Source organism: Eufriesea mexicana, unplaced genomic scaffold (genome assembly GCF_001483705.2).
Source record: "Eufriesea mexicana isolate 0111107269 unplaced genomic scaffold, ASM148370v2 scaffold415, whole genome shotgun sequence".
In the NCBI taxonomy this organism is placed as follows: domain Eukaryota; kingdom Metazoa; phylum Arthropoda; class Insecta; order Hymenoptera; family Apidae; genus Eufriesea; species Eufriesea mexicana.
The window spans coordinates 100,991-120,275 of NW_016908639.1; the positions used below are offsets into that span (position 1 = coordinate 100,991).

At 29.2% G+C, this 19,285-nt stretch overlaps 6 protein-coding genes across 6 annotated transcripts; 4 read left to right on the forward strand and 2 right to left on the reverse strand.

Annotated features, from left to right (window-relative positions):
* Positions 1-21: 21 nt before the first annotated feature.
* Positions 22-2,438, reverse strand: Vha55 (V-type proton ATPase subunit Vha55). Its single transcript, XM_017897300.1, has 5 exons — positions 2,345-2,438; positions 2,078-2,283; positions 1,192-1,658; positions 446-1,111; positions 22-371 (listed from the first exon to the last, which is right to left on the reverse strand). The coding sequence occupies exons 2-5, from the start codon at positions 2,163-2,165 to the stop codon at positions 105-107; spliced, it is 1,488 nt and encodes a 495-aa protein (XP_017752789.1). The 5' UTR covers positions 2,166-2,283; positions 2,345-2,438; the 3' UTR covers positions 22-104.
* Positions 2,439-3,056: 618 nt separating this feature from the next.
* On the forward strand, positions 3,057-6,911 carry LOC108545645 (4-hydroxybutyrate coenzyme A transferase). The gene is made up of 6 exons (XM_017897364.1): positions 3,057-3,449; positions 5,124-5,276; positions 5,524-5,763; positions 5,844-6,248; positions 6,320-6,586; positions 6,661-6,911. Exons 1-6 carry the CDS (start codon positions 3,254-3,256, stop codon positions 6,843-6,845), a joined length of 1,446 nt encoding a protein of 481 aa, XP_017752853.1. The 5' UTR covers positions 3,057-3,253; the 3' UTR covers positions 6,846-6,911.
* A 711-nt stretch (positions 6,912-7,622) lies between these two features.
* Positions 7,623-9,603, forward strand: LOC108545646 (4-hydroxybutyrate coenzyme A transferase). Its single transcript, XM_017897365.1, has 6 exons — positions 7,623-7,791; positions 7,888-8,040; positions 8,114-8,353; positions 8,426-8,830; positions 8,925-9,191; positions 9,280-9,603. Exons 1-6 carry the CDS (start codon positions 7,623-7,625, stop codon positions 9,468-9,470), a joined length of 1,425 nt encoding a protein of 474 aa, XP_017752854.1. The 3' UTR covers positions 9,471-9,603.
* Positions 9,604-9,938: 335 nt separating this feature from the next.
* Positions 9,939-11,396, reverse strand: LOC108545594 (TGF-beta-activated kinase 1 and MAP3K7-binding protein 1). Its single transcript, XM_017897291.1, has 5 exons — positions 11,326-11,396; positions 11,105-11,237; positions 10,784-11,024; positions 10,454-10,710; positions 9,939-10,391 (listed from the first exon to the last, which is right to left on the reverse strand). Exons 1-5 carry the CDS (start codon positions 11,394-11,396, stop codon positions 9,939-9,941), a joined length of 1,155 nt encoding a protein of 384 aa, XP_017752780.1.
* A 1,189-nt stretch (positions 11,397-12,585) lies between these two features.
* LOC108545595 (uncharacterized) lies at positions 12,586-14,244 on the forward strand. Its single transcript, XM_017897292.1, has 4 exons — positions 12,586-12,895; positions 13,126-13,402; positions 13,463-13,664; positions 13,696-14,244. The coding sequence occupies exons 1-4, from the start codon at positions 12,586-12,588 to the stop codon at positions 14,242-14,244; spliced, it is 1,338 nt and encodes a 445-aa protein (XP_017752781.1).
* A 445-nt stretch (positions 14,245-14,689) lies between these two features.
* On the forward strand, positions 14,690-18,058 carry MED28 (mediator complex subunit 28). The gene is made up of 5 exons (XM_017897320.1): positions 14,690-14,727; positions 14,947-15,037; positions 15,144-15,498; positions 15,559-15,734; positions 17,539-18,058. The coding sequence occupies exons 2-5, from the start codon at positions 14,978-14,980 to the stop codon at positions 17,746-17,748; spliced, it is 801 nt and encodes a 266-aa protein (XP_017752809.1). The 5' UTR covers positions 14,690-14,727; positions 14,947-14,977; the 3' UTR covers positions 17,749-18,058.
* The last annotated feature ends 1,227 nt before the right edge of the window (positions 18,059-19,285 follow it).

Genomic DNA, 19,285 nt, shown 5'->3' on the forward strand with positions numbered 1-19,285 from the left:
ATGTAGTTACTTAAACTGGGTCAGACCTTCCCTTTTTCTCATTTACAATTTTTTCTATAGTATTTAAAAAATACAAGAAATTTAATTATAAGTATTAAGAAAAATTAATGACGTGAATCTCTCGGATAAAATTCGGCGAGAATGTTAGTAGGAATTCGTTTAAGCATCTCTTTTGGAAAGATACGTAACAATTGCCAACCAATATCCAATGATTCAAATACTGTACGATTTTCATAATTTCCTTGAGAAATAAAGTTCTTCTCAAATTTGGAAAGAAATTCTAAATATAGCAAATCATCTGGTGTTAAAGCTTCTTCACCAACAACAGCTTTCATAGCTTGTACATCCTTTCCAATAGCATAACAGGCATACTAAAATAAAATTATCAAATTATCAATACTTTAATTTCCTAAATACCATAATTAAAATAAAACATAAAACTTACCAATTGATTAGATACATCAGAATGATCTTTCCTTGTCCAACCTTCACCAATAGCAGACTTCATAAGACGAGACAATGAGGGAAGTACATTAACAGGTGGATAAATTTGCCTATTATGAAGTTGACGATCAACATAAATTTGTCCCTCAGTAATATACCCAGTTAAGTCAGGAATAGGATGAGTAATATCATCATTTGGCATAGTTAGAATTGGAATCTGAGTTATGGAACCATTACGACCTTCTACTCGACCAGCTCGTTCATATATAGTTGCTAAATCGGTGTACATATAACCAGGAAAACCTCGACGTCCTGGTACTTCTTCACGAGCAGCTGATACTTCACGGAGAGCTTCGGCATAAGAAGACATATCAGTAAGTATAACCAAAACATGTTTTTCGCATTGATACGCCAAAAATTCAGCTGCAGTTAAAGCAAGACGTGGGGTAATAATTCGTTCAATAGTTGGATCATTAGCCAAATTCAAGAAGAGACAGACATTTTCCATAGAACCATTTTCCTCAAAATCTTGTTTGAAGAAACGGGCAGTCTCCATATTCACACCCATAGCAGCAAATACAATAGCAAAGTTGTCTTCATGAGAGTCAGAAATTGACTTTTCAGGTAACTTTACAAGACCAGCTTGGCGACAAATTTGTGCAGCAATCTATGTAATTAAACCAATTTTAGTAAATATAGGTAATGAAAAAGGTAAATCAGTATAATAGATTATCTCAGCCTAAGTACCTCATTGTGTGGTAAACCAGCAGCAGAAAAAATTGGAATTTTTTGTCCACGAGCAATAGAATTCATAACATCAATAGCTGAAATACCAGTTTGAATCATTTCTTTAGGATATATACGTGACCATGGATTGATTGGTTGACCTTCAATATCCAAAAAATCTTCCGCAAGAATAGGAGGACCTTTATCAATTGGTTTTCCAGATCCATTAAATACACGGCCTAACATATCTTCAGACACAGGGGTCCGAAGAGTATCACCAGTAAATTCACAATGAGTATTTTTTGCATCAATGCCAGAAGTACCCTCAAACACCTGAACAACAGCTTTAGAACCAGATACCTCAAGTACCTGACCAGATCTCATGGATCCATCAGCAAGTTTCAATTGAACAATTTCTGCAAACTTTGGAAATTTAACTTCATCTAATATTACCAATGGTCCATTTACACCTGAGACAGTCTTATATGCTATAAACATAAAAAAATATCAATTTTTTAAATATTCAACATCATTTATATATGATAAACATTTCATGTATAAGGAAAATTTTAGAACATAATATAAATAAGCGTGTATTATAAAGAACTCTGTTAAATTATTATACAGTACTTGTATGTATAGTCACATGATAGATATCTAAGCTCGCACTAAAAACTATTTTTGATTCGTAATTAATGTATTAAATCTAAATATGTGTTCATTCAAAGTATTTATATACATTAGAATTATCTTTTCCCGTTTATTGCAAACAATTAAAAATCAAATACATTTTAGATCAGCTGACTAGTGACAAATCGATCCGCTGCTACGCCCAGTTTATGTCGAGCACTTGCACTTTTCAAGTATTCTGTTACTCAATTTTAATAAAATAAATGTAAGTACTTACTAAGCCGTGGCTGTGAAATAAAATCTCTTGAAACCGCTAAAATATGTTCTTTAGTTGCTTGATGTTCCCCAATAGTTTTCGGATACATTTTGTCGAACGATTTCCTTGATCTGTTACGTCCACCAAACAGCAGAAGGTACTGCTATTACTGCTTCGATGAAAGAAGACGAAGACTAAGTATTGAGAGTGGGGAGAACTTCAAATATCTAATTTAAATGAATAAAAATGTTATAATATGTTTTACAATAGACAACTAAGATCACTTACATATATTAATGTGAATGAAACACAAATTTTTTATTAAGTAGTAGTCTTACATTAATAAAATTTCCAATTAAATAAACTTTATTTTGACACACTGATAGATACAATGAACAACAAGTATCTGACAAAGATAGAAGCAAGGCACGTGCGATCACGTGGCTTATACTAACTAATTCATTGCATATTTATTATTAAAAAATTTTTTTATTAAGTTATATGTTGCAGTATAAATGTGTTATAAAAAAATATGAAAAATTATTTATAAAAAGATATTCTAACATTTTATCATATGCATATATATTATTTGAATTACTATTTTCTTCTTGTCAAAGCGGTTTATTCAAATATATATATTAAGCAGTTTTAATAATATATTCAAGCGGTTTTAACAGTAGTTATAATATTTAAAACCTTATATTATTATATTATTTTTAATTATTTTTCACGGTATTTTTCTCATTATAAAATCCAATTTTACAAATGAAAATTTTTTCAAAAATAAAGCATTAAAAATTACCGCAAATAATATTCATATTTTCAAATTTTATAATACATTATTTCGATAAAATATATAATGTTTAATTTAATTGTTTTGAAAAATGAAAGATTGAAAAATTTTTCTATTTCTACTCACACCAATTTTTATAATGCTGCCTTTAGTTACGGACCTGATACTGACAATTTCGCGCCGAGAAGGCACGAGTGTGCAGTGAGACACGGTGGCGGCTGGTTGGAGGATATATGTGCATATAAGAAATTTAATTTCAACTAATATTTTTAATTTTTTATCATTTTTTTAAATTTTGAATTTTGTATATATTTTATAATTTACCTACAAAATTATTTTTATCGTCGTTCCAATCGACACTGTGTACTCATACTCCACTGACAGAAAAATATTATATCTGAATCATGGCGACTGTTAAACGAATGATCAACCTATCTAAAACTCTTAAAATGATGACTACATCTCGTCTTTGCTGTTTCCAAACATTGAAAAAGACCTATTTTACGTACGTGAATGAACCTTCTATGCCAATATTAGGCAAAGAACCGTGTTGGCTCAAAAGTGCCGATGAAGCTATCGAAAAAGCAGAGTTAGATTCGGGTAATTATTTTTTTTATAGTATATTAAGTATGTTAATAATAGTTTAGATACTTTATTTCATTGTTTCGTTTAAACTATAATCCTCTTAATTTATATTTTAAGGTCATTCTAACGCAAGTGTTATTTTTTAAAAACTAACCTTGTATTGCAAAAATAAATTCAGGTGTCAGTGTCTCTTTTGACACAATTGTATGCTTGTGTTATAAAAGAGAATGCATTTTTTTTAATTTATGTTTGTTTCTGAAACAACGTAAAGAAAAAAAGCTTTGTTTAATCTTTAATTTCAATTTTTTCGTAAAATTGTTAATAGCAATAATATCTTTTCTATTTAACTGATTAACAGTTCATGTATATCGTCATGTCGACCTGTTAATTTTTGCATCCATTTATTTCGTGAAATTATACCTTATAAATTATTGCTTAATTATAAACCTAAAATTCAAATAACACATTATCTCTAATCAATTGCTTTTATTTATTTTCACATAGTTTATTCGTAGGAAAATCTTTTTGGATGACAGATTTCTCCACGATGTAATTTTTACAATTATTTACAAGATTTACAAAATACGGAAATTACGTGTATATAATAATGCGTTTAATTTTAAATATAATTTGGGTATTTATTCCACTTTAGGTAGTTCTTTGTGTCCAAATTATATGATCTCAATTTAGAAAGATAATATTTATTGTACAAGGCTTCCGTGTAAGCCATGTATACCAGAACCTTTATTCCATTGTTTCATCGACATTGCAGCTAGTTGTAAAAGTCAAGTATACATATATTAGTACTACATATTAATCAGCAATCAAAAGTTTTCAATAATTTGACAAATAATTGATCGATCGAATTTAAATATTGATATGTCGAAACTTTGATTATTAAGACGTTTGTTTTCCTAAGTTGGGATATCAAATATAGGGATTATCAAATATAGCATATCACGTAAATATGTCAAGTATATATATAGATATAAACAACAAATATGCAACGTGATCGCATACAACGATTCTTGTATTCGATCAAGCGTATTAACATACACATTCTATTCTTAAATCTTCGATATATAAATTATAAATAAATCGATATATAAATCCCGAGAGATAAAATATTTTATTATAAAGATTATAATATACTTATTAATGTCATTATTTTTAAGGTGAATAACTTCTGTTCTATTTATAGTTAAAAGTCGTTATGTAACCAAATAAGCTTAAATGATCTTATATTTACGTAAGTTATAGCGATGATGAATTTTGATCTTATCAATGGAGAAACATATTACACAGAAAATTGAAAAGTGTACCTTATATATATAATTTAGAATGATTCAAATTAATTACTACACCTTGCCAAAATAGAACACTAATAATAAGATCAAAGTTATTAAAAAAATATATATGTATATAAATAATATCCATACAAAATATAAGTATTCAGTAAAAAAATGTTTTACAATGAATAACAAATATTTAAAAATTATACTTTTTAAAAAATTATAATGGCGAAATTTAAAAAATTAAAATTCGTAATATGTAACACAAATAGTTATATTCATACATACATTATACATTATTGATAGCAACTGAATTTTAAATGTCTACTATTTTCGTCTATTATCAGTATTATTATTCTCAGTTATTCCTAATTACTATTATTTTATTATTTTTTAGATCAAGTCGTATTCGTTCAGGGTGCAGCGGCAACACCTACTGAATTATTAAGAGCAATGACCGATTATGGTGTCCGAAGCGACGTGAGAAATGTACAGTTGTATCATATGCATCTCGAGGGTTCCGCACCGTTCGCTAAACCAGAAAATGCAAGTATGTAATCTTGTATTTTGCTCGTATTACTCAAACTAGCGCAGTAAGCTTGACCAGTTACTTTGTTAAAGATTGTAGTTCACAGCTAAAGTAATTCTTCCTTTGTTTCATTTTTGACTGTTTTTGATAACTAAAATATTCAATTTTTAGCCTAGCTAAATTTTTTAAATATAATATTAAAATTTATTTTTAATGAACGTTAATGAATAGTAGAATTTGATTATACATTATGACACTTTGTATGCAGAACATTTCAAATCCATTAGTTTCTTCATTGGAGGCAATGTAAGATCAGCTGTTCAGGCAGGAACTGCCGATTGCATTCCAATTTTCTTACATGAGATCCCACGAGTGTTTAATGAAGGCTATCTGGAGCCTGACATTTCCCTTATTCACGTTAGTCCTCCAGATGAAAGAGGATATTGTTCACTCGGTACTAGTGTAGATTGTGTACGATCTGCCGTGAGCCATTCCAAATACATCGTAGGTAAATTTTCGACAATTCTCAAATTCACTTGATACGTTAGAATTGTCCTTTGATTAATTCTTCTTTGTTGTTGCTTATAGCATTAGTGAACAAACATATGCCAAGAACATTTGGCGATGCTGTGATTCATGTTAGCCATTTAGATTTTGCTGTAGAACATCATGAGCCACTTCCAGTACATCCTATAAAACCTCCGTCGAAAGAAGAACAACAAATTGGTAAATATATAGCCGAGAATTTAGTAGAGAACGGAGCTACGTTACAAATGGGTATCGGAAGCATACCAGATGCGGTGCTATCGCTTCTGGGGAATCACAAAAATCTTGGAATCCATAGTGAGATGTTTAGCGACGGTGTAGTAGAGTTAGTGGAGAAGGGATGTGTGACAAACAATTGTAAAACAATGCACAAAGGTAGAATCGTCGGTTCATTCTGCGTTGGTTCACAGAAGTTGTACGATTTCATGCACAATAATCCTTTTATAGGTAGGTATATTTTTTCGAACTTTTCCCTGTAATTGAACTTAAATAAACTTACTACTTGGTGAATTTTTCAGAAATGTTGGTAGTGGACTATGTAAATAATCCAAAAATAATAGCCAAACAACCAAACATGACGGCCATTAATTCGTGTGTAGAAGTTGATATTACGGGTCAAATTTGTTCTGACAGTATCGGTACTAAAATGTATTCTGGATTCGGAGGTCAGCTAGATTTTATTATGGGTGCAGCACTTAGTGATGATCGACAAGGAAAACCTATTATTGCATTACGATCTGTTACTACGAAGGGTGAGAGTAAAATTCAACCCGTTCTAAAATTAGGTATATAATTAATATCTTTCTACCATTTTATCTTTGTTCTATTTGAGATCTTTATATTTATCGTTCATTTTAAGGTGCTGGTGTTGTTACAAACAGAGCAGTTGTTCGATACGTTGTTACAGAACATGGAATTGCTAGTTTATTTGGTAAAAATCTTCAACAGCGATCATATGAACTGATTCAAATTGCTCATCCCGATCATAGAGAAGCGTTAGAAAAAGCAGCATTTGAACGTTTGAAAGTAATGCCAGCGCCATAAATACTTCGTTAAAAACAATGTTAAACGGACTCTTTTAATAGCATTTCGTGATACTCATTTCTTATAAGCACAAACATCTGTGTATTGAAAAAAACTTTAATAAACCGTTTCATAATTTCATGTAAATTATGCTTCCTTATCGAAAGAATAATATAAATTTGAGAGAAAAAGTATCAAAAATAGAATTTCAACATTAGCAAATTGCATTTCTAATAAATGATCATAAAAACTTTTTCTTTTTAATGAATAAAAATATATTTATTTCCAAAATAAAAATATATAAGTTCTTATTTCAACTTCTAATGTTATAAATACAATCAAAATATGGTTGTTAACCAAATAGTATAATGATAAATACTTTTTACATGAAATTTAAAAACGTTCCTGTGTAAAATGCAATTATTGTAACGATTGAGAGTATATGGTATTTGAAACAATAAATTAAAAATAGAATATGTATAAAATATTATTTTGTTGTAATCTTTTCCAACTATATCGAATAAAGTACAAAATAAAAATATATATTTTAACGTATATCGAAAAAAACTGAAAAATCGAATACCGGTAAATCCGACGTTCAAATACTAATCGTGGAGATGGCAACGGATCTAATGTGATTTAACATAAACCGACATTTAAAATCAAAGAAATTTTTTAGATTATGTGTCATCCAAATTTCGACGTAATTACCGTATATGCTCTACCGCATCGACAACTTTTAGCAAATTTTAATCGTTTATATATTTTTTGACTTGTCATACATTATCTTTTATCGAAATGTTTGGTCTTAATTTTCGTCGAAATTTGGAGTCAACATTTGGTAAAATTTTACCATCAAAACCCTTTAACATGTGCGGTTTAAGGTACATACGAGAACCTTTACAACCTTTAAAACGATGTCCACGATGGGTTTGCGTAGAAGATGCAGTAAAAATTATTAATTCAGGTACTTAATTTCATGCAACATTTATATAATTTAAATAAATTTACCAAAATATAATGTATAGCTAAGTAAATATATCTTAAATTAACATTTTTTTAGAACATTTAGTTTTTATACAAGGAGGTGCTGCAACACCTAATGAATTAATACGTGCCATGACAGAACATGGTGTTTGTAATAACTTACGTGGGGTACGATTGCTTCATATGGGGCTTGAGGGAGATGCACCATTTGCAAGTCCTGAATTTGAGAGTACGGTATTCTATAACTTGAAATAATGAACATAATATACTATTTGTATATTACGATTATAATTGTCTTTCAGAACATTTTAGATCCGTAAGCTTTTATATCGGTGCCAATCTTAGAGAGGCCGTTAATGAGGGCAGAGCAGATTATATTCCAATATTTCTACACGAAGTACCGAAACTTTTTTACGAGAAGAGAATTGTTCCAGATGTTGCATTAATTCATGTCAGCGTACCAGATGCTCGTGGCTTTTGTTCTTTAGGTGTAAGCGTAGATTGTACACGCGCTGCGATTAGTTCAGCCAAAGTTATTGTTGGTCAGTAAGAATTTAGCAATAAATAAATGGTAAACTTGAAAGACAATAACAATTACTTTTTTCCTTATTTAGCCCAAGTTAATGAACATATGCCAAGATCATTTGGAGACACTGTCATTCATTCTAGTCATATTGACTGGGCGGTCAAATACGATTGTCCTTTACCATGCGTAGCTAGTACTCCGCCGAATGAAATTGAACAAGAAATTGGAAAAATCATTGCACAAAGATTAGTAGATGATGGAGCAACCTTACAACTTGGGATTGGCAATATACCCGATGCTGTCCTTTGTTCTCTTGGTAATCATAAAGACTTAGGAGTTCACACAGAAATACTTGGCGATACAATGGTAGATTTAGCAGAACGAGGGAATATTTCAAATAAAATGAAAATAAAACATAGAGGACGTATGGTCAGTTCTCTAGCAATTGGTACCAAACGAGTCTACGATTTTTTACATAACAATCCATTTGTAGGTGTGTATATATACAACGTCAACAAATTTTTAATTTATAAAAATTTGATATTTCTGCAAATAATGCATTTCTGCAATATTTTTCATTTGTATAGAAATGCTTGCAATTAATTATGTAAATGATCCTCGAGTAATATCGCAACAACCAAAAATGACAGCTATTAATTCTTGTATAGAAATGGATATTACTGGTCAAATATGTTCTGATAGTTTAGGCTGTAAAATGTATTCTGGATTTGGTGGTCAGCTTGACTTTACTCGAGGTGCAGCGATGTGTCAGGATGGTCGAGGAAAAGCCATAATTGCATTTCCTTCGGTAACGAGTAAAGGAGAAAGTAAAATTCAGCCTGTAATTAAGCTTGGTATGAAATCAAATTCTATATACATTTATCAATGTGAACTAAATTTCTTTAACATAGTTTATGAATAGCGTTAAAATTTATTTAATAGGTGGTGGAATCGTAGTAACAAGAGCACATGCACACTATATAGTTACTGAGAATGGAGTAGCAAATCTTTTTGGTAAAACGTTACGTCAACGGGCAAATGCATTAATTCAAATTGCTCATCCTGATCATAGAGAATGTCTTGAAAAAGCTGCATTTGAAAGACTTAAATCTAATCCAACAAAATATTTATAATTTAGGTGTACTAATAATATATTTTATAAAATTTTGTAATACCATTTAACTTCATTGCATGTGATGAAGTTCTTACCGCGACATTTATGTTACAAAATTTTAATGTAAATCCTAAATGTTTCTTTTGCATAGAAAAAAGTGAAATAATTAACAAAAATAATTATCATGAAATTAATTTTTTTTCATTTGTTATATATAATTTGAATAAATAATATATTTCTAATTCTTAGTTGAAAAATACAAATATAAAGTAAAATTTCGCGAACGCATGTGCTTATTACACGCCTAACCCGCATGCGCACACTACACCCTCCCTTCCTCTTTTACTTACTCTTTCTATATGTATATAATAAATTATATATTTATTAAAATACACAAACACACATATACATATATATATATATATGTGTGTATATATACAGATGTAATTTTTTATTTATAAATATATTGCACACATTATACGAATATTTATAAAAAATTTATACCTTCTGGTAATGTCCCTTCTCGACGTCTCTTTTCAACGTTTTCATAGTATTCAGAAAAGTTTACATAAGACTTAATTCTGGTATTTCTGTTTGTCGATCTTGTACCTGGAGGATATATATCAGATGTTGATGAAGTTTCAGTTGTTGAAAAATCAGAATTTTCTTCTGTAATACCAGTACTTGAATAATCATTCCCTGGTATTGTTGTAATTGGAGCAGATTCTACAATTGGATTAAATCTGACTGATTGATTAGTAGGGCTTCTTAATGCATGAGGAAGCGGAAAATTAAAATTTCGTACGAGAAGAGTAATATCATCTCGTTTACCACTAGTTATTGTACTATGTAAGTTACTCATATTATTATCATGATGAATTCTTACAACTTTATCTACGACCGCTTGAGCAACTCCTGTTAGAGTGGACTGTGCTTGAAACTGAAATTTATTTTATGGGAATAAGAATATTGTATATACTAGCATTAATAATCATATCATACCTCCTGAACAGCAAAATTAATTAATTTTATATTAACTTGATCAACTCCAGTTACTTCTTCTAATGACTTATAAAGTCCACGAGACATAAGTAACAAAAATTTGCAAGAATCATCAAGTTCTATCCCACCATGAATTTCTGGTTCAGCAATGACAGGTTCTGCTGTGGCAGATGCTAATTCTTCAAATTCTCTATACCCCCCTTTAACAAGATAGTTTCCAAGACAACGCGTAGTTTCTTGATTTCCAAGACGAGATCCTATAATGTACGTTATTATTAAATATTTTAATATTTAAGAATATCAAAATTAAATATAATTTTGTAAAACTACCTTGTCTTATAGATTCAATATCCAATTCTAAATGAGATAGTCTCAACAGTTCATCTTCATTTCTTAAGTCATGGTCTACACTTAATTGTACAACTCTTAATACTTCATTAGAATCAGTTTTACATAATAAAGCTCTACTATCACCAATATTTGCAACATACAATCTTCCATGATATATAAGAGCTACAACTGCACTAGTACCTACTGACAACTCACAATTTAGTGCATTTAACTTATCAACCTATACAAAAAATTTATGTAAATAATACTTAACATTAAGAAAATTCATATTATACAACATACTAAATGTGTTTAACTAACCAAATGAGGAAATTTTTGATATGTTTCATAGGAATTTAAACCATCAGGTATATCAAATTGTAAACTAGTTCTTTCAGCTAAAAGATCTCCAATTGAATCTAAATATCCTCTTTCCACAGCTATAAATGCTTGTCTATGATAATAAATTATATAATTATACTTTTATTACAAAAATATATAAATCACAATTTATAATCTTTATTTTTTATTATATACTTTACCTAAGAACTTCTTTAACTTCTTCATTTGTTGATTTGCCATTTAATTGCCCAAGTAAAATCTCTGCAGCCATTCGTTGCATAGCAAAATTTGCAACTTTTGTACCTTCATGACCATCAAATACTCCATAAAGAAACGTTGAATCATCATAACGACAATGAAAGCTACGATCTTCAAATGGATGTTCCTCCTGCCTGTATCCATCCTCGCGATAAATTTGATTCGTAGAAAATCCTACTCCTGATCAGATATTTAAGAAATATAAACATTAACAAAATTATTTATTTATAGGTTATATGGCTAAATTTTTACGCACCAGATTGTTTACATACTGGCAAATCATCCGTCCAACTATATTGAGCATCCTGAAAAGGTATCAAATTAGGGCGTTCTGCCCTAGTTGGCATTGTTAACGAAGAAGAAAAAACTTTAACAAAAATTTCAATTGATGTATATGCGAACTTACGTTTCTAACATATCGACTGCATATCGATTCATGTTGATTGAAGATATCGAGAATTTCGCAATAATCGATTAAAGTTATTTAAACCAAATATTTTAAAATATAATACTTCTATTTTTCAATTACTGCATATTATTTAAAGTTTTTATTATCTATATTCATTAATCTATTGCTATTTATATATATAAAATGTAGCAATAGGTTTACATAACATATAAAATGTAAAATAAAAATGTATATCTATATAATATAAAACATTTAATAGTATCATATAAAACATGAATTACAAAATTATTTCAGCATTTTTTCGTCTATATCACAAGAAATATTATCTTATCAGTTAGTATATATTATTCTATATTTTATTTTGGAAAATTTTCATTTTTTTTGACAACAGATATATATTGCTAAAAACAAAAGCAGTTTTTATTACGAAATTTTATCCTACCTGCCAAATTATATGACATTTCGATACATTAACATTTATAAAAATTTTAGTAATTAATAAACGATTAAGTTAATTAATTTTAAATATGTTATAACTCTGATTATATCGTAATGATACTATCATTAATTCTATAAAGCACTTGCAATATGAAAACCTAACGAATTTTTTTTAAATATAAATGAAATTAACAGTCATCTACAGAAGAACATAAATTGTTGAAAAGGTTATTAGTGTATACAAGTATATTCATTTAAACATTACTAGTACGTTTTTCATTATATATAAAATATTAGTTATACGATATCAATATTTAATATTTAATTATTATCTTTAATCTACATAAAAGAGAAAATGAGTCGAAATCCACGATCAGTTGGTGGAACAAGAACTCAACAACTTCGGCATGCAAAAACTTCCGCAGTTTTGAGAGATTACGAACAAAAAGAAGAATTGTTAACTAGGCACCAAGCGGATCCATTTAAAGTACGCAAAAAATACATTAGACCTGATCCAAAAAAAGTGGATTTCAGTAAACCTACAATGACTAAAGCAATGTTAGCTAAAATAAAACAAGTGGAGAAACGTAAGGAAGAATATGAACGTAAGCAAGAGTCATTAGCACCTGGTCGAGTACCTAAAAGGACACCTGTACCCGTAGGAGGTGATGCCAGGTCGCGATGATAGTTAAACTTAATTGAAATAAATGACGCGATATTTATTGAGATACATAATAAATTCCTCTTTTCTTTTATTTTTATTAAGCTTTATAGCATCGATATAAAATAATTATTAATGTAACAAAAAATAAATTAATTAATTCAGTAATTTCCATAATATAAAATTTCCATTATCATATACGAAATTATTTTAAATTAGGATGAAAATTTGAAGTTAGACCCAGTTATCCATCTACTAGTAAAAGAAGTATGAGTCCAAGAGCACCAAGATCTCCAGTCCAAATGTTATCTAGGAAAACTACTGAATTAGCCAAAATGATGAATGCTGACATAGTTCAAACTAATCCTATAGGTGAAGGAATAATTCATAATATTGTAATACCTCCTGGATTAGTGAGCGATGATCGTACTACCATTGTCAATATACCACAACCAACTGTAGATACTGACTCAAGATCACAAGTAGCTAATCGTTCAATTCAAGTGATCAGGTGATTTTATAAAATTTTTTTTATTTGCAATAGCAACACAACATATTTCATCTTTGATAGTGAAACTCTTGATGAGCAAGATGCTGCTGAATCTGCAGCAGTACAAAATAGATTATCAGAATTACAACAAGCTAGAAGAGATTTTGTTATTGCTGTTGCGAATGTTGGTGGTAATGCTCTTCATCTTGAAGATGAAACTTCTCTGTCCCTCCTCCCTGAATCTCCTCCCATATCTCCTTTGTATCAAGCTCCATCAAGACATTTAATCCGGTAACATTTCAAATATAGTTCAATTAAACGAAATACAATTATATTTAATAATGATTTCACATAGAGTCCCTGAGTTACATGATGAATATCTGCAACCTATTTATGGATCAGATCACCCAGATCTTATAGCTGCTCGTGAACATATGCAAAAAATTAAAGCTGATATTGCAGAAAGAGAAGCAGCAAGAAGAATGGAAGAGGACTTTAGAAGAATAGCAGCAGCAGAACATATGTCAGATGATTTACATTTAGACATTCCTTTCGAAGAAGAAATTTTTCAAGAAAGAGATATATCTTGGGAAGAAGATGAAAGTGGTATGGCTATGCCTCTTCCATCTAGGATAAAAGCACATTTGCCTCCTATTCCTAAACAAGAGAAACCTTATCAATACGAGCCTTTTGATCCAGCACAATTAGAAAAATTTTTTGACATTCAAACTCATCCACCTTGTCCACAATGTAGACCACCACCAGGTAGAGAAGATTTACATCCCGATCTTTGGGAATTAGATGATCCATGGTTTAAGCCACCTCCAGAACCTGATGAGCCAGATTTAATACAATTTGACTAATGAAATATTCATTTTTTGTCTTACACTTCTAAAATTTGCCATATACAGTTTTTTAATGGTAATTTATTGTAAAATAATTATGCCTGATATGACATATAATTACTATATACATGTAAATAGTAATAGTAATAATTATTCTTTAATTAGACAATACCCAATTAACAAAATTTTATATTTAATATGGATTACCGAACGTAAAATTTTGTATTAATTAGAAAATAAAAATGGTATTTTCAAATATATATAACATAATTTATATACAATATACATTTTTTATTATTTGTATTTTAAATTAACTTTATGTGTATCAACATTGTAAATGATTGATAAATCCTCAATGATTAATAAAGTATAACAATATAGAGAATATAATAAAATTATTGATAATCGAGACATATCGATTATCATATAAAATATCACTTGACTAACGTGGTACATATAGACGCTGAAATGTGTGATCCACAAATTTAATAACATATTACGGTATTCCTATTACTATGACACAATATATAAAATTGTTAAGAATTGTGCAGAACGTATTTATTAACAATTGTGTGACGCTTTATTTAATTATGAAGTTTTATCATGTTATTTTTTTGATGCACATACATATTAATTACGGTTTTTGTATTTGTATTTCAAACATTTATAATAACAAAATATAAAATATCACAAAAATAAATTAATTATATTTGACAATAGATTGTATTTATGTATAAATACTACAAGTATAATGGCGACACCCACTAATGGTAACGGTAATCTCATTGACGAATTTGAGGAAGCATTCCAGGTATGATACGAGAATTGTTTTAGTCTCTAAGATGATAAGTTTTTAAAAGAATATTTTAATGATTACAAATTTGTTTCCTTTTTTTTACATAAAACACAATTTGTAGCAATGTTTGAGTATATTAATAACGAAAGACGAAGGGTTAGGAAACAATGGAATTGGAGTATCTAGTGGTTTGACTGTGGATAAAGAGGAAGCACGTAGTGAAGTTGAACAAGTCACATTAAGATTTATAGATTTGGCAAGACAAATGGAAGCTTTCTTTCTACAAAAACGATTTTTGTTGTCTGCATTGAAACCAGAATTAGTAGTCAAAGAAGATATCAATGATCTTAGAGTAGAATTAGCACGTAAAGAAGATCTGATAAAAAGGCATTATGATAAAATTACAGTATGGCAGAATCTGTTAGCAGATTTACAAGGCTGGGCAAAATCTCCTGCTCAAGGTCCAGCACCTAATGGTAAGAATCAAAAAAATGTTACAAGATGATAACGTAATCAATAATTTCTATATACTTTAGGATTACCTAATGGTACACAAAGTGGGCAAAATCAACAAAGTGCCAATGGTGGTGGAAATGCAACAATGCAGCAACAACAGCAAATATTACAACATCAACAACAACTCCAACAACAACAACAGTTGCAACATCTACAACAACATCAAATGCAACAACAACAACTTCATCAGCAACAGGTATTTAAGTAATACCGTTACGAGCAAAGCTGAAACTCTTGTATTCAGGCAGCTGTTTAAAATTAGTGTTGAGAAAATTTTTTTAATGACAGATATAATTAAAAAAAAAAATGTGCGACAGCGAAAATTGTATATTTGCAGAAAACTACTTTTGCTGTAGCGGTTATAGATAGAAGTTACATCTTGAATCATCATTCTTTAAGATCTGTCTCACTTTAGTTGTAAATTCAAACAATATTAATAATGTAAATTATTGAATTTGTTTATACAAAGTATCATTGCAGTTACACATATATCACAAGCTTATTTATACTCACTGTAATGTTCTCATTTCAAAATGGTATATTTATTATTACTAGGTTTCTATATTATTTGTTACAATTTAATACTGAACGAATATTGATGTTGGATGATTGTATGTATCTGTGTGTATGCATGTGGGTGTGAATGTATAAAATGTATATAAATAGATTAAACTGTTAAGTAATCTTTTTATGATTGAAATACTTATCAGAATTTTAGAAACTATTTTTGCTCCTTTTTTTTCTAAATAATAGTTATTTAGGACACGAAACCACTCAGTCCTATTGCACAAAAGCAACGTATACTAGTGTTGCATATAATCAGTGCCTTATATAATTCCTATCGACAAAAATGAAATATGTAAGAACTAAAAAATTAAAGTGCTTTTATTAGTAGCTGCGATATAAAATTACAGAAACATAAATTTCATTTATGAAAAAGGAAAGTATCAAATAGATATACTTGCATAAGTATGTTGTAAAATGGTGCCAAAATAATTGCTATTAAAATGTGTACAAATATTTAGCCAAAAAGTGACATAATAAATCTGATAACGGCAATAATAAAAGAAAAATAAGCATATTACATTCGCTTGGCATTAGTATACCTAATAATCCCTACAACCTATAAATATATTAGGAGCAGGTAATGATATTTCAAATTACATAATAATCATATTTTCATGTTACTTAATAATTATTCAAAATTAAAACATATACCTGCAAATATGTACACATCGTTTATATATCTTAATATTTCTTTCATATTTTATTTCCATATAACATAGTACATTTGTTTATGTCATATATCGAAAATTATTATAAATTTGATATATTTTTCTATATTTATAAATTTCTTTATTTATAATACAATGAATATCTTTTGCACGTAAATATGTATGCATGCATTTTGCATCAGTGTAAGAGCTATAAAAAAAAAGAAACAATTCAAAAGAATATATAAAAAATTTTATCATAAATTATAAAAATTAAGTCAAAAAATTTATTATTATTTTGCTTATTTTTTAACATTTTATAAATTGATATGTATTTTTTTTATATAATGTTCAAATATGATATTGAATCAAAATATTGCAAGCATTCATAAAGACGAATAATTGCAAAAAAGAAAAAAATTATGCCATTTTACTTATGTTTTTACATGCAAGTAGATGTTTGCAGAATAAATCTCTATTCATGGCAAAAAACATTGTGCTTTCTTTCATTTCCCTTGCCTATCTAATTACTGTTCCTAATACATCCTACTGGTTTGTAAGGATCGGAACTCTTAATTTCACTTGTAAATTTATGTATTCAAATATATTGCATGTATGTACAGCATTTCTGAGATTTTCTTTTAATAATCTCAATGCTATCTTCGATTCTCTTAAGTGCTTACTTTTCATTCAACATCATTTATGATCAAAACTTGTTTAAAAAAAGAATTATATCAAGTACAATGGCAAAAATATTATGATAGAATATATAATCTAAAATTGCAGGTACAACAAGGATCCGGTGCACCTCCGCCATCGGGTCTCCAAGGAGTTGGGGTTTCAGTTGGACAACAAGGGATGTTTATGACACAAGGAGCAGTAGGTACACGGGCTGGATTTTCTGTTGGAGGTGTAGGAAGTAGCGCCCTTCAGGGTCCGCTCGCTTTCCTAGAAAAGACAACGAGCAATATAGGAATGCCTGAAAAGCGGAGTTGACGCGGAAGGGGGAGGGGCCGGGGTCGGGGTCGAGGAAAAAGCCGAGGAAGAGGACGAGGCGGAGGAGGAAGTTTACCTCCGCCACCACCACTTCTCGATACTTCGGACCCGTCGTCGTATGCTGCTGCTGCCGCAGTTGCAGCTGCTGCGGCAGCGCCCCTTCCCTCTCCACACCAGCAGCCTCCACCATCTTGTACATGAATATATTTACAACAAATTAATTTGTTATTGTAATATATTGTTCCTATATCTAAAATTATTGCGATCGCAGAAAGTATTCTCAAGTATATAGGTTTTATTTTCATTAGTAAAAGAACGAAATGCTTTGTTAATTTAATGTCAAGTATGCAATGATTTTATAATATGCTTATATAAATATGTACGTTAAAAATATGCGCAATGTATGTAAATTAATTATTCTAAAAAAAACAAGGATTTTAATTGAAAAATAATAATTAAATAATGTCAGTTTTATTAAATTGTATATCAATATAAATAATGAACATATAACACTATTTAGTTTCCTCTGAAGAAATATTCTGTATTCATTTGTTAATTGTTGATATTTTACTTTAACGTTTTATATTATTTTCTTTTTATGGTATAATAAATCAGAAAATTATGTAAAGAACATGTGATCTATCTATGAAACAAAATAAGGAGTATATCCCTTAAACTATGTAAGGGAATAAATAGCAAAAACTGTACATAAAAAAATGAAGTACTATCACAAATAGGTTAAAGTACTAACACAAAGTTCACATGTACATAGAATTAGAAATACGACTTTCATGCAATAAATCATATTGTATTTTATTATATTAAGTTTGAATAATTATTAATACTTTTACATATTATGTGTAATATTTTACACGATATTGATCAAAGTCATTAGATGTATTTCAAATGCAACACAAATTAAATATAAATTGCCCAAATTTAATATACCTCCCATAGATATATCTCCATTATATTAAGCTATACTTTGTACAAATTTAGTATACTGTATTCTATTCTATATGATGTCATACATTCAAACATTTTTAATATTGTTGGATCTTTTCTATTCTGTTATTATGACCAGTAATTATTGATACTGTCTTTAATTGCCTCAATAAATGTAACATTTTATATAATGTGAATAAAACAAGCTGTACAAAAAAAATTCATCACATTTGTACTAGGTATTGCTGTACTGTAAAGATATAATTCTGTACACAAATATAATGATTATGAATTTTATAAATTGCGTGTGGATTGAATTTTTATACAATCCGATTTAATTTGTTGTATCAACTCTAGTATGTTTATATAAATGTCGAAATGTAAAACGGGAGGTAAGTGTGGATAAAATACACACACGCACAACACATACATACACGCGCGAGCGCATACACACACATAGAAGTGTATGTATGATGTATGTATTTATGTATAATATATGTATGTATGTATGTGTCTATGTATGTATGTATGTATGTATGTATGTATGTATGTATGTATGTATGTATGTATGTATGTATGTATGTATGTATGT

Excerpts from the sequence above, each read along its gene's own strand:
- LOC108545595 (XM_017897292.1), top strand. The coding sequence starts at position 12,586 with ATGAGTCGAAATCCACGATCAGTTGGTGGAACAAGAACTCAACAACTT. Across the intron at positions 12,896-13,125 it reads GACACCTGTACCCGTAGGAG|TTAGACCCAGTTATCCATCT; the intron begins GTGATGCCAGGT and ends GAAAATTTGAAG. Across the intron at positions 13,665-13,695 it reads ATCAAGCTCCATCAAGACAT|TTAAACGAAATACAATTATA; the intron begins TTAATCCGGTAA and ends AATATAGTTCAA.
- LOC108545594 (XM_017897291.1), bottom strand. The coding sequence starts at position 11,396 with ATGGCTGCAGAGATTTTACTTGGGCAATTAAATGGCAAATCAACAAAT. Across the intron at positions 11,025-11,104 it reads ATCAAAAATTTCCTCATTTG|GTTGATAAGTTAAATGCACT; the intron begins GTTAGTTAAACA and ends TTTTTTGTATAG. Across the intron at positions 10,392-10,453 it reads TTAATTTTGCTGTTCAGGAG|TTTCAAGCACAGTCCACTCT; the intron begins GTATGATATGAT and ends AATAAATTTCAG.
- MED28 (XM_017897320.1), top strand. The coding sequence starts at position 14,978 with ATGGCGACACCCACTAATGGTAACGGTAATCTCATTGACGAATTTGAG. Across the intron at positions 15,499-15,558 it reads TCAAGGTCCAGCACCTAATG|GATTACCTAATGGTACACAA; the intron begins GTAAGAATCAAA and ends TATATACTTTAG. Across the intron at positions 15,735-17,538 it reads AACAACTTCATCAGCAACAG|GTACAACAAGGATCCGGTGC; the intron begins GTATTTAAGTAA and ends CTAAAATTGCAG.
- LOC108545646 (XM_017897365.1), top strand. The coding sequence starts at position 7,623 with ATGTTTGGTCTTAATTTTCGTCGAAATTTGGAGTCAACATTTGGTAAA. Across the intron at positions 8,354-8,425 it reads TTCAGCCAAAGTTATTGTTG|CCCAAGTTAATGAACATATG; the intron begins GTCAGTAAGAAT and ends TTCCTTATTTAG. Across the intron at positions 9,192-9,279 it reads TCAGCCTGTAATTAAGCTTG|GTGGTGGAATCGTAGTAACA; the intron begins GTATGAAATCAA and ends TTTATTTAATAG.
- Vha55 (XM_017897300.1), bottom strand. The coding sequence starts at position 2,165 with ATGTATCCGAAAACTATTGGGGAACATCAAGCAACTAAAGAACATATT. Across the intron at positions 1,659-2,077 it reads TATTTCACAGCCACGGCTTA|CATATAAGACTGTCTCAGGT; the intron begins GTAAGTACTTAC and ends TTATGTTTATAG. Across the intron at positions 1,112-1,191 it reads CTGGTTTACCACACAATGAG|ATTGCTGCACAAATTTGTCG; the intron begins GTACTTAGGCTG and ends TTAATTACATAG.
- LOC108545645 (XM_017897364.1), top strand. The coding sequence starts at position 3,254 with ATGGCGACTGTTAAACGAATGATCAACCTATCTAAAACTCTTAAAATG. Across the intron at positions 3,450-5,123 it reads AAAAGCAGAGTTAGATTCGG|ATCAAGTCGTATTCGTTCAG; the intron begins GTAATTATTTTT and ends ATTATTTTTTAG. Across the intron at positions 5,764-5,843 it reads CCATTCCAAATACATCGTAG|CATTAGTGAACAAACATATG; the intron begins GTAAATTTTCGA and ends TGTTGCTTATAG.